This window comes from Symphalangus syndactylus, chromosome 5 (genome assembly GCF_028878055.3).
Source record: "Symphalangus syndactylus isolate Jambi chromosome 5, NHGRI_mSymSyn1-v2.1_pri, whole genome shotgun sequence".
NCBI classification, from domain to species: Eukaryota; Metazoa; Chordata; class Mammalia; order Primates; family Hylobatidae; genus Symphalangus; species Symphalangus syndactylus.
In genome coordinates, this window is record NC_072427.2 from 140,120,766 (window position 1) to 140,141,992 (window position 21,227).

The 21,227-nt window shown below is 39.9% G+C and overlaps 1 protein-coding gene and 1 pseudogene across 2 annotated transcripts in view; one reads left to right on the top strand and one right to left on the bottom strand.

The window, feature by feature from the left end:
• DERA (deoxyribose-phosphate aldolase) overlaps window positions 1-21,227 on the bottom strand; it is a 123,699-nt gene that overhangs the window by 46,274 nt on the left and 56,198 nt on the right. The window contains exon 6 of one of the 2 annotated variants that reach the window (XM_055280511.2): window positions 7,536-7,664. The exons of the other annotated variant lie outside the window; for it this stretch is intronic. Coding sequence (XP_055136486.1) covers window positions 7,536-7,664 — 129 coding nt within the window. The remainder of the gene's footprint in view (window positions 1-7,535; window positions 7,665-21,227) is intronic. 2 annotated transcript variants of the gene reach the window in all.
• Window positions 17,758-18,525, top strand: LOC129481958 (prolyl hydroxylase EGLN3-like; annotated as a pseudogene).

The following is a 21,227-nucleotide window of genomic DNA, read 5'->3' on the forward strand; positions in this document are numbered from 1 at the left end:
ATATGCAAGATAGAATGAGTTCTGGTCTTCTTACTGACTGTGTTCCTTGCTCTGAAACATTTTGAAAGATTTCTAAACAAGATTAAACCAATAATCCTTACAGTTTAGACTACTAACATTTAGTTGACCAAAGTTGGTTAACAGAATTTTACTTACAATGATGTATAATACCAGACTAACATAGTTAGGTATCTCTACCTGGTCTCTCTTCAAAGAATTTTTTTTTGGCCATAATCTAAATGGCTACAAAAATTATAAAATAAATTATTATGAATGTAATGACAAACGGTTTCCCTTTGAGATTCTGATTCTAAATTAATGGGAAAACAAAAACAGAGAAGAATAGCAGACATAACAGAATGTCACCAGACTCGCCCTCCTGCTATAAATAACAATAAAACTTAGGCATTAAAAAATTAAAAGCTCAAAATACAGACCCTTGAAATAACCCAGCTGTACAAATTAGCACATAAGGCTTTAAATCAGCTATTACAAATATACTCAAGTACTTAAAGGAAAATATGATCTCAACCAGTGAAAAAGTGGGGACATGTCAGTAGAGAAATAAAAATTATAAAAAAGAATCAAATGGAAATTCTAAACTAAAAATGTACAGCAGCATACATTTCACTGGGTGGGCTTAAAAGCTGATCTGAAATAGAAAATAAGGATCAAAGTGATGGCAGCAGTGGCCTGTCTGGAGCAGCCACCGTGGGGATGCCAGCTGCAACGGGGGAGGCTTGCGAGGCGTGGTTGCGGCGGTACGCTCCGTGGAGCTGGTGAGGGCTGGGAACAGGTGGGAGCCCTACCCTCTACCATGTTGGTGGGGCAGGAGCCCCGTGCTCCCAGGGGCAGCTGCAGCCACCCAGCCACATCACCAGACCCAGGCATACCTGTGCTCTTAGGAGCCTGGGAAGCCCTCTATCCCTGCAGGGTCAGAAGTACCTGGTCCCACTTCCTGGCCTCTCCCTACTCCTGGCGCCTGCTCCACCGCAGAGCAAAGCTGTGGCTGAGCCTGGATGCTGCCACGATCTGGCTGAGTGTGCATGCATTCAGGGCAGCGCTGACATGCCAGCCTCCCACCACCTTGGCCCCCTCTGGACTTTGGGCAACAACAAGCATAGGAGAAAGGCCGAGGGGCTGAGGGCAGCTTGGTGCGGGTCTGCAGGCGCCCCTCAGTATGAATAGCCTGGGTGCCATGGACAACATGATGATGGTGGCGGGAGGCAGACAGGTTCCTAGGTAGGAAGGGATGGGTCCCTGGTGAGGCCCCATCTTCATGCCAGGGATGACCTGAAGCCTGGGAGCCAGGCTGCCAGGTCTGACTGAAGGCTGCAGCCTGGAGTGAGAACTTCATTGACGACCATTCAGGCAATCAGATGGTGCTTTTTCCAGGCCCATCCGTGGCCGCCCATGGACCAATTAGCATGCACTTCCTTCATTCTGAGCACATAAAAACCTCAGACTCAGTCAGACTCACACACTCACAGGGATGACCTGCCTGCAAAAAGGAGCTACCCACTACAGGTCTCCTCTCTACTGAGAGCTGGATGCTTGTTGGGACAACCCGCCTGCAGAAAGGAGCTACTGGCTTTGGGTCTCCTGGGAGCTGTTCTGTTGCTTAATGAAGCTCCTCTGTGCCTTGCTCACCCTCCAGTTGTCCACATACTTCATTCTTCCTGGACACAGGACAAGAACTCAGGACCCACCAAGTGGCGGGACTGAAAGAGCTGTAACACAAACAGGGCTGAAACACACCCCCGACTCATCACATTGCAGGTAATGAGAAGGAAGAAGGAGCTGCGGCCCTTCTGGGAGCCCAGAACTCAGGGCTCCCCCAGCTAGGCCTGTGACATGCTGTAACACCCTCTTTGGGGTTCCGTGGTTCCTGGTGTCTCCAAGTTTTTGGGCACCATTGTGTTCCCCTTGTCCAGATGCTGGTGCCTGCAGCAGAAGCTGCTTGTGGTACATCTGGTCCAGCCACAGCCTCGCATGGAGCCTGCACCTGGAGCTGCCTGCCCTGCTGCAGCTGATGTGCCTGGCTGCGCACAGTGGCCGGACCCCACGTGCACTCACTCACACATCCCTTGCCACTCCACGCCTGGCTTGCCCTTGGCAGCTGTGCGACCCAGGCCAGCAGTGCAAGCCAAGTGCAGCCTGCCGGGCCGAGTGGGCGGAACAAGCCCAGCAACCAGGAGCAAAACTCAAGCAGAAGCGCACGGAGGTTTCTGACTGGCAAAGTGACACCCTAAAGATCCTGTGACAAAAGAACTTGAATAAAGATCCATGTAACCAATCAGAGGAACAGAGGAGAAAAGAAGATTAAAAATAAAACAAACAGGACCTCAGTAACCTATAGGATAATAATCAAATAGTCTAACACTCATGTACTTGCAGTCCGAGAAGGAAAGACCAAAAAAATGGGGTAGAAGATGCGTTTAAAAATATGGTTTTAGGCTGGGCACAGTGGGTTACACCTGTAATCCCAGCACTTTGGGAGGCCAAGGTGGGCGGATCACCTGAAGTCAGGAGTTTGAGACCAGCCTGGCCAATATGGTGAAACCCCGTCTTTACTAAAAATACAAAAATTAGCCAGGCGTGGTAGTGCACACCTGTAATCCTAGCTACTCAGGAGGCTGAGGCAGGAGAATCGCTTGAACCTGGGAGGTGGAGGTTGCAGTGAGCTGAGATCATGCAACTGCACTCCAGCCTGGGTGACAGAGCCAGACTCTGTCTCAAAAAAAAAAAAAAAGTACATGTATATGGTTTTGAAAATGTCCTAAACTGACAGAAAACATCAACCTCCAAATCCAAGCAGCTCAGAAAAGTTCAGGATAAATACAAAGAAAACCATATTTAGGTCGGTCGTGGTCAAATTACTGGGAAAGCAAAAAAGACAAAAGGAAAATATTGATTGACCATAGCTAGAGTAAGATAAGATGTTACATACAAGGAAACAAGAAGAAAGGGGATTCCAAGAAATGGAATGACTTATTTAAAGGCTGAAATAAGAAAATGCTCAACCCAGAACTCTATATTCAGCAAACTATCCTTAAAACATGGGGGTGAAATGAAGACATTTTCAGATGAATAAAACCAGAAAGAACTCATCACCAGCAGACCTGTACTACAAAAAATACTCATGGAAGTTTCCCACACTGAATTATACAAGATGGAAACTCATATTTATAGGAATAAATAAAGACTAAACTTATACATTTAGGGAAAACATAAAATACTAGCTTATCTTAGTTTTTTCTTTGTTAATGTCCTCAAAAGACAAGTGACTGTTAAAAATTCGTATCATTGTAATAAGAGGTTTGTAATATATATAGAAAAGAACATTACAATAACTCAAAGAACCAATGAGAATGTAAATTAAACTGTTGTAAGGTCCTTCCATTTGTGACATGTTTAGTGAAACAACATTAATTCTAAGTAGACTGTGAAAAATTAACAACGCACATTGTTAGAGCAAACACTTAAAAATTTTGGACAGTTTGTAGATAAAAAGCCAACAGAAGATACAAAATGTTACAAAATAGCTAATGAACCCAAAAGGTTGCAAGAAAAGAGGAACCAAAAATAGATTCAAACAAATAGGAAAAAGTTTGCAAGATGAGAGACTTAACTCCTACCATATCAATAATTACATGAAATGTAAATGAATAAAACACTCTAAAAAGTAGAAAGTGTCACAGTAGATTAGAAAAGAAATACCTACAAGAGATACATTTTAAATATATAGCCACAGATGGGTTGAAAATAAAAAGATGGAAAAATATATATCATGCAAGTATTAAACACAAGAAAGCTGGTGTGGCCAGATGAACATCATTAGTAGACATTCAGACAAGGACTAGTATCAGAGATAAAAAGGGACATTTCATAATGACAAATGTGCTACTTCAACAGGTAAACATAACAATCCTAAAGTCGTATATACATAACAAGAGACTCCAAGATACATGATGAAAAAACTGACAGACGAAAGGGATAACCAGACAAATCCACAATCATGTTTGGAGACTTTAACACTCTCTCAGTAATAAATAGGACCAGTAGACCAAAAAGAAAACAAAACCAGATCTGAAAAACATTATCAACCAATTTGATCTGACATTTGCCCTAACATCTGAAATACACATTCTTTTAAGTGCACTTTAGTGTGCACTTATGCAGTTGAAGCATATAACTAAATATAACCATAAAATGAGCTACAAAATAACTGTTAATTCCAAAAGACAAAAGATTCTTACAATGGATACTCTCTGAGGATAACAAAATCTTAAATTGTAAAGCAACAATGGGATATATAAAAAAGCACAAAATATTTGGAAAGTAAGTATCTCACTGTAAATAGCACTCAAAATAACAAGAGAGATCACAAGGGAAATTAGAAAATAACTTTAACTGAAAAGTAATGAAAAAAAAACAACAAAATAAAAACTTGGCTCTCTGAAAAGATTAATAAAATTGGCAAGGCCCTACCATGAACAAGCAGAGGAGGAAAGAAAAGCAAAAACAACAACAGGAAACGAAACAAAAATGACCAATATCAAGAATAAAAAAAGAGATATAACTACAGATCCCACAGATATCAGAATGGAAGAACATATTATAAACAACATTATGCCAACAATTTTAGCAACTCAGTGTACTTACACAGTGAAATACTTCTAGGCAAACTCCTTAAGATCTCCTGTCTATTATTTTTAGTGAGGGCAAAACAAACCAAAAACGAAGCACATAAGAGTTCACACTATGTGATTAGATAATGTTCTAATAATGGCAAAGCTAAGCATGGTGATAAAAGTAGAAAAGTGGTTGCAGTGGGGACAGCAGGTGACTTGAGTGGAGGTGACTATAAAGGGACACAAAGATACTTCTAGGAGGATGGAAATGATCTGTCTTGAAGGGAGTAGTGGTTACAGGTGTTTGCAAACTGCCAAACTCATCACACTGTCTACATAACACCTGAATTTTACTGAATGCAAATGTGCCTCAATGAAATTGATTTAAGAAAAAATTTTTTACACCACCACAGAAGTAGAATATAGTATTTAGTCAGAAATTTTTTAATTACTTTTGGGGGGATTAGTTTGTGCAAGTTACACATAAAATTGGGACAAGAATATAAAAAATATTTTAAAATATTTAAAGTTTGCCAAAGAATATTCCAATTCTATAATATACCTTCTTAACAGAGTAGGAAGTATAAACTATAGGCCAGGAAGTATGCTACATGCTTTCATATATTATGCCTCACAAAGACTGTGTCTTTCATTCATGATAAAATCTAGTGCGTGCCTTGGGAAATAGCCGTGTTACAAGTGAAAAAGCAATAAACCTGGAGCCACAAGACCAGGGTGTTCAAATAGTGATACAGGTTATTTATTAGCTTTGTGACCTTAAGCAAGTCACACAATCCTAGATTTCTTCCACTCCAGGACTGATGCGAGGACTAAGGAATATTATTTCAATGTACCTGGTAAAGCACACCATGAATACAGTTTTATTACTCATAGTAAGTGCTCAATAAACACTGCTTAAATGAAGAAATGAAGTGGATAAACAACATGAACACAGAAACAAGCAGACAGGAAGAAATAAAGGGACAGGTTTATAATCACATTTTTTTCTGTGGACAGGATGGGTGGAGGGTGGGACAGAGCTTCCAAAGCAGGATGACCTAATACCACATTCGTATCATGAGTAGTAGGTGCTGTGCGTAAGACAGGGTTGGCTGACCTCCCAGAATGAATACACTTTCATTGTGACCAGGATAACAGCTGGGGTAACAGGTATCACAAGATTGGCTCCGATGTGACCCTGAGGAGTATCTCAGCTTCATGTGCACAACCAACAGTGTGGCTACCACAAAGTATGTACTGTAAGTGGTTGCTGTTATTCGTTTCCAAACTTTTACTTTGTTACCTGGGCTAACAATCACTTGTGCTGGCAAGGAGCATAAAAGGGGAGCTACCTGTACACCAAGTAGCCTCCAAGGGGCTTTTCCCAGGTTCCTAAGAGGCACTGTGAATCTTTGAAATGCCAACATCACCAATGAACAACTGTTCAAAGTGTTCCATCCCTTCTCATCCTTAGGTTTTTCTGAGATTTTGCTCTCAGACAACAAGTGCAGATATTTTCTAGATACAGCAGCTGTGACTAGAGCAACAGCATCATTGATGACTAGTAGGCTGATTTTCAGCAGAGTTCCAAGGAATGATCTACTAGGCCTGACAGAGCACTCAAGAAGTACACAAGAGTATGGCAGGCCCAGATTCAAGACCAGAGAAACCAGGTATCTTCATCCAAATATAGGGCCCCTAGAAGGACACCAAGAAATTCAACACTCAATCACAATGTCATGTGATAAGTTATATGATAGGGCTTTTAACTGAATGCTGCGGGGACACACAGAGGAGATAATGGGCCAAACAGTAGGGGGAGAAGCAGTGTCAGGGGAAATAATTCCTGAAAAAGGTGGTACCTGTGCTGAACCCCAAGATGTTGAGTTATTTGGGCAAAAGGCATTCCGGGCAGGAGGCACAGAACATACAGACTCAAAAGATTGGATGGCACCATCTGCAGAGAACTGCAAGTAATTCTACATGGCTGGAGAACATGGTGTGAAGGGAAAATGAGATGGCAGAGGCACAGACAGGGTCTTAGGAAGGACCTTTTTAAAATAGGAATCAAGGAATGTACACTTTACCATAAAGATGAAGGGAAACCACTGAAGGAAATGCAAGCAGTACCATAATAAAATTAGCATTAAAAACAAATTGTGGCGACAGTGTGGAGAACAGATTGGAGGGGAACAAAAGTCAAGAAGACAGGGGTACAGCTGAAGTAATCCCTGTGGAGGAGGATGGTGGCCTAAGACAGCAGCACTTAGAATGGAGGGAAGATGCGTCACACACAGCAAAGAGGTCTAGAGAGAACTCTCAAGGCTTGTTCACTGATTTATGTGAGGTGAGAAAAAGAAAGAACCAAGCATGACTCCTAGGCTGCAAGCTTGGATGTCTAAATGGATAGACCTGCTGTTCACAGAGATAAAGAATAAGTCAACTTATATTTGAAAGTATAAAAATCAATGATACTGCACTAAATTTTAAAACATTAACACAAACAAAGGCAGAGGCTGTCTCAGATAGTATGGATACATATCTCTGAGATAAATGAAAAGCTTAAATTCAGAGAGGAGTAAGTCAAAAAAATTCCTGTCTAACATATGTTGATGAGTGAATAATCAAAGAATAAAACAGAAGGCAAATCACTAACAAGAGAGCCATCTACTGCCTTATAAGCATAGTGCAGCAATGAAATGCCACAAAAAAAAATGTGGAAGAAAGCCAGGAGTTTTTGACCACTTCACATTGAACGTGTTTTTACAAAATATCTGATTCCTCCCACGAAAAACTTCCAAGTGGTTAGCACATTTAATAATAGCTAAATGCTTTCACTTACTTAATTTCTCCTAAAAACATCAATTCAACAGAAACATCATTTGAACATAAAACACTTACCTGCCATCATTGCTATCATACTGGCTTTATAGACATTGGTAAGAGATCCAAGTTCTCCTGTCGCTAATATAGTTTTAAGATGAGCCTCCCCACAGGCCTTGCGAAACTGACGAATCTCATCATACAGGGCTGGGGAAGAAAATAATTGAGGCAGTTACAAAGCAGGCAAGTGATAACATAACTTGGCAGCCGTTTAGAGCTGGTGGAACCCATTTCACATTTAGGAAACATAAAACATTTGTCACTTTCTAAAAATCACCCCAATTTAACATTGCCTGGAGCATTCTGTTACAGTTCACATCCTGGTACAAGGAATGCTTAGTTTGCTACCATGAAACCATTTCTAAGCCCTGGCCTGAGGTCCAGAGACATAGAGCTTTTTAAATATCATAATGACATGCAAATTATAAATAATTTCTGTCTTGTCCATATGATGGTTGCTTCCAACAAAAAACAAATGTAGCTACCATACATACAGTGGTGTACCGCTTTGCAAAGTAATAAAAAAAAAAATCTTAGGTTCTTATTAATTCTTCGATTCACAAGTAATAGGTTCTTTGGTTGGAATATAAAGCATACCTTTCTTGAGAGTTATGTTCATGACAATAAAGACACAGCAGCTTGCCCCACTGCCTGCCAGAGTATGTTTATATATCTGACTACAAAGTGTTAGGCCTGGCCAGGTAGTGTTGGACGCATGTGCACAAAAACATCTGTAGGGAGGCTCAGAGATGCTGCCTTAAATCTATTAACCCCTGAGCCCATGACCCCAGTACCACATATGGCTTTGGAGGGTTCCACTTTGGGCCCAGATTTATTTCATATTTCATATTCAAGGTAACACTTTATATGAAAGGTAACAGGATTTTAGTAAGCAAATTAGACCAAAATCATGAGTATTAAATCTTTAAAAAATTATTTAAGTCTTTTGTCAATGATACCAGTGAATTTCAGCTTTTACCCTGTTTCAGGCCGGCCACTCTCACTTCTTGGCTACTGCCATGGTAAAAAGACCAAGGCTTTATCTTTCCCCTGTATTTGAGAATCTTTCATAGCAACTAGGTTTTTTTGTTTTTTTTTTTTTTTTTTTTTTTTTTTGAGACGGAGTCTTGCCCTGTCGCCCAGGCAGGCTGGAGTGCAGTGGCGCGATCTCGGCTCACTGCAAGCTCCGCCTCTGAGGTTCACGCCATTCTCCTGCCTCAGCCTCCCAAGTAGCTGGAACTACAGGCACCCACCACCATGCCGGGATAATTTTTTGTAGTTTTAGTAGAGACAGGATTTCACCGTGTTAACCAGGATGGTCTTGATCTCCTGATCTCATAATCTGCCTGCCTCGGTGTCCCAAAGTGCTGGGATTACAGGCGTGAGCCACCGCACCTGGCCCATAGGAAGTAGTTTTATAAACACATGGAGTAAACCAAGCAGGAGGGAAACATTCATAATACGGGTTGGGGTAAGCATTTCTTAAAGCTAAAATGAGAGTTCTATAATTCACAGGCTTACTAAAGTACGTTTAAAAAAATGAAAAATTAGTCTCAGTTAAAACCACAAGAGTTATAACAGCCAAACAAAACTTGCCTTCTCAATCACAGAAAACATGAACTTGAAGCTCAGAAGTGAAAAATGAAGAAAAATGAAAGCAAATATTCTATTCCAAGACGCTCAGTAAGTTTAGAAAGTTTGTTACCACTGAGAGATGGTACCCACAGAAGGTTCAATAAAGAACAGACTATTTTCACAGATCCTTATTAACGTGCAGTTCTGATTACTAGGGATGATCTGAGATGCCACACCACCTACCTTACCCTGCCCATCTACCTAACCTGGGAGAAAATCATCCTATTTATGCCTCCAATATGACAACCTGTGTAAGAATGTTAAAAATAGTAATAGACTATGTAGCAAAAAAAAAATTATATTCTTTTAATTCAGAGAATGAATTGGATGGAATGACATTTCTTGAGTTATTGAATCTAAAAATAGAAACTTGTTCTCTAAGAACAAGTGACAAGGAAAATCTTCTGATCTAAAAATCCAAGAATGCTAATCCAAGTTAACTTGTGATTTAATTAATGATTTTCTTCCACAAAACAGTATTGTCTTTAAAAGGAGGCTTTAGAGTCAGACAAATGCAGATTTAAAACCCAACTCCATCATTTCCTGTGGGATCTTAGGCAAGTTATTTCTGTCAGCATCAGCTCCATCCTTGAAGTGTCAATAATATTTACTTTACAGGGTTACTAGGAATAAGAGAGAGATATACAAAGTACTTTGCATACTGCCTGACATGTTATAAGCACTCAAAAAGTTTAATTAAGTTCAGAATTCTAGTAAAATGAATTTCCACTAAGTGCTGTGTTATAAAAGTCAAATCTTATTTCATGGCCTGACCCAGTTCCAGTAACCAAAGTTCTGTTGTATGGATTACTGCTTATAATCAGTGAGCCATCAGACAAGGCTTAAAAGTATTTTATTACAGCAGCTATTAAAGTGAACTTTGGCCTGTAAAACAAATTCTTCGAACACTGATCACAACCATATTTGTGAACAAAAAAACACCATCCTTTTTCTAAGGTGCCACCTTCTGATGCCAAGTGAATTTCTTGAAGCATGGTTAAAATTAACCAGGAAAACCAGAGGTATTTTATGATTCAGTCATTTGGAAGTTATGCTCTTTAATCCATGATCCAAACAGAATGAACCCAAAGTGGTCACTTAGAGTATAACTGGATTTACAAATATGCAACCAATGCCTTCTCATTCTTTAACTGCCAATTTCTAAAATCATTTTACTGGCCTATTTTACCACATAACAGGATCAAGTTTTTCTGAGAAAGTATCTTAATCTTTAAGGTTCGATGTGGAGAGCCAAATTCACATTCCCATGCATTGGCAAAGCCTGCAGACAGGGAAGTAGGTGTCATGGCAAAGACCTGACCGCTGAAGATCCTGTTACGCGTAGCTTCCTGTTCTTACCAGATCAGTGAAGCGCTGTGAATGGCTTTTCATAGTTAATAGTTAGCACAGGACAGACTGCAGAGGCCGCATCAAAGGAAGACAAAAATAACTATTGTGTGGACTGTTAACCCCTGGCATGTATAAAAGCACTGAATAAACTAGAGCTTGTCGGCGCTTCCCTATCAGGGGACTGTCCCTCCTAATCCCGCTTCTCTGTGTCTTTCTTTCACCATTCTTCTCACTACTTCTCGGTGCATCCCTGAATAACCCCTGCGGCCGGACCGCTAGAGTTCGACAGGTGGAAAGTTGTCATTTCTTTCTGTTACCATTCTGCCCAAAATATACCAGAACAATTAAATCAGAAGTTATACCAAATCTGGGCTTTTTTAAACGTGACCTGGGCTCTATCCAGTGATTGCTTCTATCCAGGCCTTTGAACCTTACAGAGTGAGGCAAAGATGAAAGAATGGTTAGATATTTTCTTTATTATTGCGGCATCAGCAATAGCAGGAGATCCAAAAGTCCAGTGTCCCAGGGGCCAGCCACCAGCCAACAGTGTGGTATCTGTGCTGGCCAGTAGAAGTAGCACCAGCAGTGGCCCTGGGATCAAGCTCTTCCTGTGGCACAATCTGACTGTGTTCTCTGCTCCTTATTCTCTCATGGTCCTGCTCTTTTTCCAAGCAAGGCCTCCTACTTATTCAGTGAGCTTCTTTATGTCTTCCTAATATAATAAATCCCCTTTCAGCTTCACTTAATCAGAATTGGTTTTATTCATCTTCAACTCACGAATATTTACTGAAGTATAGTATTGTAGACAATAATGTGGGTTCTCCTGAGTATATGGATTCACACCTCAACTCTACTACTAGTTTATTGCTTGATTTGGGTAACTTACTTAACTCTAAACCTGTCCCATGTTCCTCATTTACAAAATGGGAATGACAGAAGTATGCACACCTCACAGAGTTATTTTCAAACAGGTTAACACACACGAATAGATAAGGACAATATCAAGCACATTGTTCATGCTCGAGGAATGTCAGTTCCTGTTTTCAAAGTTGGTGGCAGCAGTGATGGTGTCACTGTTATTATTCAGTGCTTATCAGGCTCAGATTACAGACGGACTTACAAAAGCAGAGGACACCATGATCTATGTTCCTTAAAGAACATAAAATAAAACCTCTTTGGGCCCCTAAAAAAACAGTCTGGGGGAAAAAGTTTACTATATATCACAAACAAGTTTGTTTTTAAGCTAAGAACCCACGCTGCTTTGAATAGCACAGACTCTTGAGAAAAGACAGTTTTTGCTACCTGCTAGTTGTGTAAACATTTAGGAATTATTCAATTTCTCTAAGCCTAATTACTTAGGGAGGCTCGGTTTGCTCACATATTTTTGTGATGATTAAATAATATATGTTGCTAGAATAGAACCAGGCATTTAGTAGGCATTTAATCATTCAATACTAGCTTCCCATATTTTCCCTTATACACTTCCAGAAACCCAAAAATAACTTTAACGAACAAAAAACAGCAAGCACTGTCCTAATACTTATGAAAACACAACTAGCATTTGCAGATCTTACATAAAAGAAAAAATAGACCACTTCACTCCAACACAAGCCATAGAAATCACAAAGAAGCATTATTAGTGTTTAGGTCGTTTTGAGGACCTTGACAGTACCATGATAGACACCTTGGAAACTAGATGAATGACATATGCTAATCAAAGTGGCTTGATGGCTGAAATGTAACCCAGTCAATCTCAAATATGTCCTTTAACAAACTCAACTGGCACTTTCCTTTCAATATAAATAAGCCAAACAATGGAAAAATGAATGAGCAGGTTTTCCCCTACGTTGGTAGGAAAGGACAGTGGTGGGGTGTGGAGTTACTGTAACTGCTGCTAGACCACACATGCAGAGGAAATTACAAGTGAAGCAATAAGTTCAACGCACGCCCTTTCCAAAAAATTTTTCATGAGGAATAATTACTCTAAATGATGAGAAATCCCCTACGTTTTCAAAGCTTCTTCCCTCAAAAATGCTCAGTGTTCTCCACACACTATTTAACCATCCATTGTGAGACAATTTGCAGTTACCTCCACACTTCCCATGTGAAGCATGAGATGTAGGCTGGGCGCGGTGGCTCACGCCTTGTAATCCCAGCACTTTGGGAGGCCAAGGTGGGTGAATCACCTGAGGTCAGGAGTTCGAGACAAGTCTGGTCAACATGGTGAAACCCCGCCTCTACTAAAAAAAAAAAATGCAAAAAATTAGCCAGGCATGGTGGCAGACGCCTGTAATCCCAGCTACTCTCTGGAGGCTGAGGCAGAAGAATCACTTGAACCTGGGAGGCAAAGGTTGCAGTGAGCTGAGATTGTGCCACTGCACTCCAGCCTAGGCAACAGGAGCAAAATTCCATCTCAAAAAAAAAAAAAAAAAAAAAGACAGAAAGAAAAGTGAGATGTGGAGAGATAAATGACTTGCCCCAAATCTTATTGTGGGTCAGTTATAGAACAGAGAGGAGGAGTCATGTCTTCATATGTGGAATAAAACTGTATTTCCTCAAAATTTTCTGCCTCTATCCCAGCACACACACACGCAAGTGTACACTCATTGTAATTACAACATATTCCCAGGGAAATACATTGCAGTGCTTCAAGCAACAGATTCGTCAAAACTCAGAACCTAGAGAGGGATGTCAACGCCCTTCTAGTTCAAACTACTCACTTGACAGATGGGCATTATAAACCTAGGACCTGCTTTTCATTCTTCTAGGGGAAAAAAGCTGCATAAAATGAAAAGTTCCGAGGTAATTCAGAAACATAAGATACTTAATTTTGTATAATACACTAAAAATGATCTCTAAATTGCTCTTTTAGCCCCCTGGATGGGAAGAAAACAAGGGTATGGTGCTACAGTAGAGTTCATATGTTTGAATCAGGACTTTTCAGCCCTTGCTTGGCCACTAATTAGTGGTGTTACTTGGGAAAGTTACCGAACCTCTCCAAGCTTCATTTTTCTCCTCAAGATTAGATAGGAGAGCTTTACTTTTATAGCTCAAACCCTTCTCAAATTCTGCCAATAAATATAAAAGTATTAAAATGGTTAGGAAGGTAATCAATCATTTTTCCTTCAGATCCACCTTTGATAATAAGCACATGTAAAATGATGGTAAACGCTGACTTACTCTAAAAGTTTCATCTTACTTCCTAGATGAAAGAGGCTCTTGTTGATTTAGAAAGATGATTCTGAACTCTATCTTTGGGAGCTCTCAACCACAGACAACGGGGAGCAGGGATTTTCTCAGCCACACACTGCCAAGAAGGTGGAGAGAAACCTAGCCCCCATGTCACTGGGGCCTAGAGAAATTCTTGGCCTGCATGTTGCCACATCAGGGTGGAGGCAAGGTGAGGGGGACGTGCAGTCAGCTCTGGGGAAAATGAAGGTCACCCGTACCAGCGAGGACTGAAAATTCTAGGGGTTGGGGAGGACTTGGCAAGTAGAAACAGGAAGACAACCCGCAGGTTCTAGAGATTGTCAAATATAAAGCAATTGATAAAATAGGTAAATATTGATAAAAAAAAGATGAACATACTGAAGATAATGGATAGTGGGAGCAAGATTTCTCACTGACGAGAAGAAGGGGTATAAATATGGAAGGGGAAAGTAAGAATAAACCATGCAATGCTGGAGTGTAATAGAGGTTATAGTGTGAAGTTGTAAGTTCTAAGACGGACAGATTTATAGACTGACATATAAATAAACAAATACAGATGAATGTGTGGTTCTATGTGTGTGCTGTGTATATGTGTACGTTCATGTATTTACTAGATCTGTCTGACAAGAGGGCCTAGAAACAATAGCATCCCAATAGCAGTGAGTTATACCTAGCACCCAGATCTTGGTTTCTAAATACAATTAATCAATAAAAGGAGCAAGAGCTCCTTGGAGAAATGACTGATTGCAAAGCTGGAGCAGACAAAGTCAAAGACAGACCTGAAACATCTATTACAAGAAAGCAAGGAAGTTCTCAAAGAATGATGGGAACATAAAAAGGATAGAGGAGCCAGTTTGAAGCAGCTCCTGAAACCGCCTTTGCAAAATTAAGACTGAGACAGTAAAAGAGATCTAAGCTAACTGACTCCACCTTGTCTCTAACCTTTACGCTGTCCTTGTTCCTTCCTGTGCACAGGCTGAACTAACTTTGGGAGGAACTTAGTTTATAGTTCATAGTTTAAAACATAGATAATAACAGCCCTTTCCCAAAATAAACCTCCTTGCCTGGGGACTAGACTGCCTTTGTAGAACTAACAAGTTAGCTACAAGATTAGAAATTATGGCTTAAGAGTCACGCAGCTGGGGGCTGTAAGATTCTCACCCTCCCTAAACTGCTCCTAAGATCAATGCTTGAGATATTTTGCAGACCCTGCACTTGATGGATCAGCTGGCACCACCCAGATCGATAAACTGGCTCATCGATTTTGTGGCCCCCACCCAGAAACTAACTCAGCACAAGAGGACAGGTTCAATTCCCTAGGATTCCATCTCCTAGCCAACCAATCAGCACTCCTGGCTCACTGACTTCCTCTATCCACCAAGTTGTCCTTAAAAACTCTGATCCCCAAATGCTCAGGGAGACTGACTTGAGTAGTAATAAAACAAAACTCTGGTCTGCCACACAGCTGGCTCTGCGTGAATTACTCTTTCTCTACTGTAATTCCCCTGTCTTGAGAAACTGGCTCTGTGTAGGCAGCAGGCAAGGTGAACCCACTGAGCAGTTACAATCCCAACGGCCAAATCTGGGACTATTTGAGTATCAAAATAAATAATGATGGTAAAGGATTATAACCAATTGAGTAAAATAAGAATCAATGAGTTTTTACAAACAGGAAGGAAGGAAGGGAGGGAAGGAGACAGAGAGGGAAGGAAAGAGAGAGAGGGAGAGAGGAAGGGAGGGAGGGAAGGACCTCAATACCACCTCAATACCACATCTGGCTTTGTAGGGTTCCACATCATGCCCAGATTTGGTAATGCCAACTCATAAGTGTAGAAGAAATGACAGAATTAGAAAATCAGAGTAATAGCTGAAAAATCATCAATGGATGCTAAAAGCGTTAATAAAAGTTAGATGAGGAAAAGGATATTAACATAGTCTCGAAATATCTCCATTCATAATCTGTATTAATTACTTATTAAAATGCAAAATACTTATTAATTTTACAATGGAGAAACTTGGCAGAAACCATCTTTGCCAAGTAAAAAAAGGAACATCATCAATAATGGGACAAATTAACATCTTGTGACTCCTGAAATAATGCACTGAGAAGAACGGAGCAAAAGTTCTGTGGTATGCCTGCCAAAAATGTGTAACCTGAATCTAATTGAGAGAAAATACCAAACAAACCCAAACTGAGGTATATTTTACAAAATAACAGGCCAGTAATCGTCAAAGACAAGGAAAGACTGAGGACTGTTCTTAGTATTCTTAGGTTAAAGAATATTAAAGAGATATGAAACAACTGATCTAGACCTAATAAAGAACACTATTGGGACAATCTGCAAAATCTGAACAATCTGTAGATTTAATGGCCGTATGGTTATCAATGTTAATTTCCTAATTTTGATGCAGTACTGTTGCTTGGTACAAGAGTGTCCTTGTCCTTGTCCTTGTTCTTAGGAAATACACACTGAAGTATTTAAGGGTAACAGGTGAACAGGTCTGCAACTTATTCCCAAATGGTTCAGAAAAATATGTATATAATACATAATTTATATATGTATGTACACACATCACAGAGGAAATAAGTCAAAAAAAGTAAATGGGATAGTGCTTTATAATTGGGGAATCTCAGTGATAAAATTGTAGTTTTCTGTACCAATTTTACAACTTATTCTATAAGTTTAAAATTATTCAAAAATAAAAGTTAAAAAATAATTTGATATGTTTGTTGTAATTTAGCATCCAGATATTTTTCTTACAGGAGAGCTTTTTAGATTATCACTCTATGGCTTCTATAACTTTAAAAAAAGTGATTATATATGGTACATATTATTCTGTAACATGCTTTTTTCCTTCAATATATCCTTGACATATTTCTATATTAATAAATACAGGTCTATGGAGCAATTATTAATGGCTGCACAATATTCCATCACATGGACATAAAAAATTTATTCAATCATTTTCCTATTATTGGATACTTAAGGTTCCAGATTTTTTGCTATTATAAGTAATACTTTAGTAAATGTCCTTATAGTTAAATATTTGCAAACATCATGACCTTATTCTCCAGAGCCTTTACTATTTTTTCTGCTTACATATTCACATGTAATATATGTCTGTTGTTAAAAATTCAAACATTATGAAAACTGGAAATTCTCTATTTAAAAAAAAAAAAGCAATTCTTGCCATGTACTAGAAAAATAATAATTTGGTAGGCTATTATCAAAGATGCCTGACAAATGAAAATGGAATTCCAATACCACGACTGCAAATTAGTCAGAATAATGCAAAATTTAACAAAACACATACACCAGAGAAATGGCTGGCATAGTGATGTCACATTAAAAACCTATTAATAAATGTTTTGACTTATAATGAGGTTTTCACGGGTAGTGAGAGTGGGTGTGCTAGAAACCCAGGATATATTACATTGCAGATGCTTAATCAATATAGTGGCACAACTAGCAGAAGAGTTGTCTCCTGTTTGTCTCCCCGCATCCCTCCTACTACTGCCACACTGAGAAGAAGCAGAGGTCATAACCTGACCTCTGCCTGTCGTTCCCAGGTGAAAAACAAGTGAGGTTGTGTCAGTGGAGTGCTCAGACAGGAATCAGAGCACTTGGACACACTGAGAAAGTCCTGTGTGCATCAGAGTGTGGATCCAAGGAGTAGAGAGGAGGGAAAGGGGTGAGACTGCATGTTTGAAACAGCATCCAAATCAGGTTAACAACTGGCCCTACCTTCTGCAATGGTGTCCCCACACGCCAGCAGGAACTTGCATCTATAGTATTTTAGTTTTCTTTATTTAAGATTAACTTAGAAGTCCAGCACTAGATCCTGGAGTCCTGCACCACTCCCACTGATCCCTGAACGCAGATCCCTTCTCCTGAAAGTTGTGAGCAACTTTCCCCTGTCCCCAGTACTGACCGCAGTGGCTCGGGACCATGGCCACACTCCCCACGCCTTGGCTTCACATCACATACATCGTTCCCTCTCTGGGTGCACGCTGGGGGTCCCCGACTTCTGCACTGTGCATGAAATGCCCCTGGGACACATCATGAGGCAGGAATTGGAGAAAATTTCCCTAGAGTACATCATGCCCTGTCTGCAGGAGGTCAGCTTCTGCTACCCGCAAAACTTCCTGGGCAAGGAGGTGGTGGGCAACTGCATCCAGGAGCACATTAAGCAGCTGCATTGCAAGGGGGCCCTGCGGGACAGCCAGCTGGCTGGGATGTGTGCAGTGTCTCTAAAGGGTGAACTGTGGAGTGATCAGTTCACCCCACAGTTCTGGGAGCAACAAGAAGGGCTGTGAGGCCATTAGCTTCCTCCTATCCCTCACTGACAGGCTGGTCCTCTAGTGCAGGAGCCACTGGGAAAATACTATGTCAAGGAGAGGTCCAAGGCAATGGTGGCTTGCTATCTTAAAAATGGAATAGGTTAGATTCATCATGTGGACAACCCCAACAACGATGGCTGCTGCATCGCCTGCATCTACTATCTGAACAAGAATGGGATACCACGCTACACAGTGGGATCCTATGGCTATTTTCAGAGGAGAAATCATTCATGGCAGATGTGGAGGCCATTTGTGAAAAAGTCCTGCTCTTCTGGTCAGATTGCAGGAACCTACACGAGGTGCTGTCTTCTATGAGACCAGATGTGCTATACTGTTTGGTACTTTGATAATGAAGAAAGGACAGAAGCCAAAAAGAAATTCAGGAATTTAATTAGGAAATATCTACCCTCACTGAAGATTGACTGTGCTCCAAAATCTGCTGGTCTTGTTCATTTTAGCAATGGTTCCTGAATTATCTTTAAGAGTTGAGATCCAGCCGGGTACAGTGGCTCACACCTATAATCTCAGCACTCTGGGAGGCTGAGGCAGGTGGATCACCTGAGGTCAGGAGTTCGAGACCAGCCTGGCCAACACGGTGAAACCCCATCCCTATTAAAAATACAAAAAATTATCCAGGCATGGTGGTGGACACCTGTAATTCCAGCTACTCGGGAGGCTGAGGCAGGAGAATCTCTTGAACCTGGGAGGCGGAGACTGCAGTGAGCCAAGATCGCGCCATTGCACTCCAGCCTGGGCAACAAGAACGAAACTCCATATCAAAAAAAAAAAAGAGTTGAGATCTAAAGATGGCCTCTTCGGTGATGAAAAACTCCCCATCCCTGTCTTATGTGTGGGACTTTGTGTTTCCTTGCCAAGACTGCATGGACCTTCAGATGCTCTCTTTGCCAGATGAACTCATTTGCTATTCCACCTCCAGAAATTCCAGCAGACATACCAGTTGGCCAGCAGTTTACCCGATAGATTTGGTAATGCTGGCTATCAAGACAAGAGCCTAGGAGCACAGGTGAGGAAAATAATCTTGTATTTTATGTATATTTCCTGATTTGAAAGGTTTGAAAAAGAAAAACAATCGCAGATGCCACAGAAAGGCACCATGGAAGCCTTAAAACAGAAAACAGAAATTTATGTCATCTGAACAATTTCCAGATGTTATTAATCTGGGGCTGTTGAGGTCTCTGGAGAATTATCACAACCTAATGACAACATTATTACATCTATAAAGGGCTGCTGTCATAGTGATCAATCTGTAAATGTCCCATGGGGTGGACACTCCTTTTTCCAAGTCTTGCAACCTGGATTTTCTGCCTTGGCCCCGTTTTGCTGAAAATAATGATTTTCTGAATAAAGATGGTAACACCGATTATTCTCTATTTTCACTTCTTACCTGGAGAACGTAATCCCCAGAAGCTAAAACTAGACATTAGGTTTTCTCGTGTTGCTTCGGTGGAATGGAATCTGAATTTAAACCAAAGGAAAAATATCTACTTGGTAGTTTGGTGTCGACCTCTGAAAACAACATGGAAGGAATCAGGTCTACACATATACAATGAACATTGTACGTCTTGAACAATCTGAAAGGGGAGATGGAGTTGGAAATGTGGGTGTACCTGTTCTTTTCCAGTTTTCTTTTTTAATGAGCTCATTCTTAACATTATTTTAAAAAATAGAATGGTATATTTTAAAACAGGAAATGAAAATTTTAAAACCCTCAAAAAGCTAAAAACACATATAAATAAATAAATAAAATTAACTTTCTTCTCTCCAGGGTCCACCTGAAAGGAAAGTATCTTCTCAATTTTGAAGCAGCTGGCAATCTGGTAAGTATTCTGGAAGAGCACTGCTGTAGACATCAAAAACTCTGTTAATAAAACTTATATGTATAAAATTATGATTTAAGTAAGAATCCAAGTGTTTAAAGACTGTTTCCTATCTAAAAGTCATAAAGTATATTTCCTTTTATATTTCCTGCTATTCAAAGGCACTTAAAAATAATTGTTAACGAACATATCTAAGCAATTATTTTTTGAGTATCAGAAAGATGTTCAACACTGCGCAAGAATGGCCTGAAAATAACTCTTAAGATAATTATATGTACAGTAAAACACTTGATATAAAATTGTACAGCAACCTTTTAAACTAAAAAAGTCACAAAATGTTCAAGAACACAGTTTCATCCACCAAAGCAACTAATTAATCTTGTAAGACTAAGGCAGAGATGAGCTAACACACCAGATATTATAATAACCTACAAGAGATAAGATGCACATTTTTATCAATAGTATCTGAAGTTTTGAAGAATTGTAGCATAAAAATGAAAACCATAAAAGCATACAGTTGTCATATTTCCAGAATTTCTGTTATATACAACTCCCAAAACAGAGAAACCACAACTTATAGATTATGTAATTCCTCCCCAAAAAGTGTCTATGGATTTAGAGACTGCTTTTCTAATAAAATATGATTAACACTCTATAAAAGAAACATACCAATTTATTTTTGAGATGTTCTTTCTACCATCCTTCTTGTGTAAAAATCAGCAAATAAGAAAAATAGATTATTGCCCAGATTCAAGGCCTTTAGGATTCTCTTCATATAAGAAAATGAAAAATAATGTGGCTTTGGTGCTGATATTTCATTCTCTTATCCTAAAATGTTTCATAGCCATGAGGTATGTACTTCACAGGCCAGATTTAAGAGAGTAATTCAGGGGTAAACAATTGAAGGAGATGAAAAGTACATGAGGCTTTGGATACAGGAGACAAACGGTACTTCCAATTGCTCACTGAATGTAAGATGCTGCAGAATGTCAGACAATCCTAGCCACCTTTGGAACTACGTCTGCTGGTGCTCCAGTATGGAATGAGTCTCCCAAAGCTAGTAAAGCCAGCTCCAGGTCCTCAGCTCATGGAGCTAGATTCCTGAACAAGGTGCAACCTGATAGCATTTCCCTGTCACTGGTAAATATATTAGGAAAATAGATGCAACAGAAAGAGGTCATAAAAAAAGTAAAATGAACACCTCTGTATATTTACAGAGCATGGAAAGTATTCAATTTTTAAAACCTGCTCAATAAGATTTATGAGATGATGAACAACTTCTGGTGAATGCTTTCTTCAAAGAACTGTTTAAGGAATGCACCTTAGATGTCAACT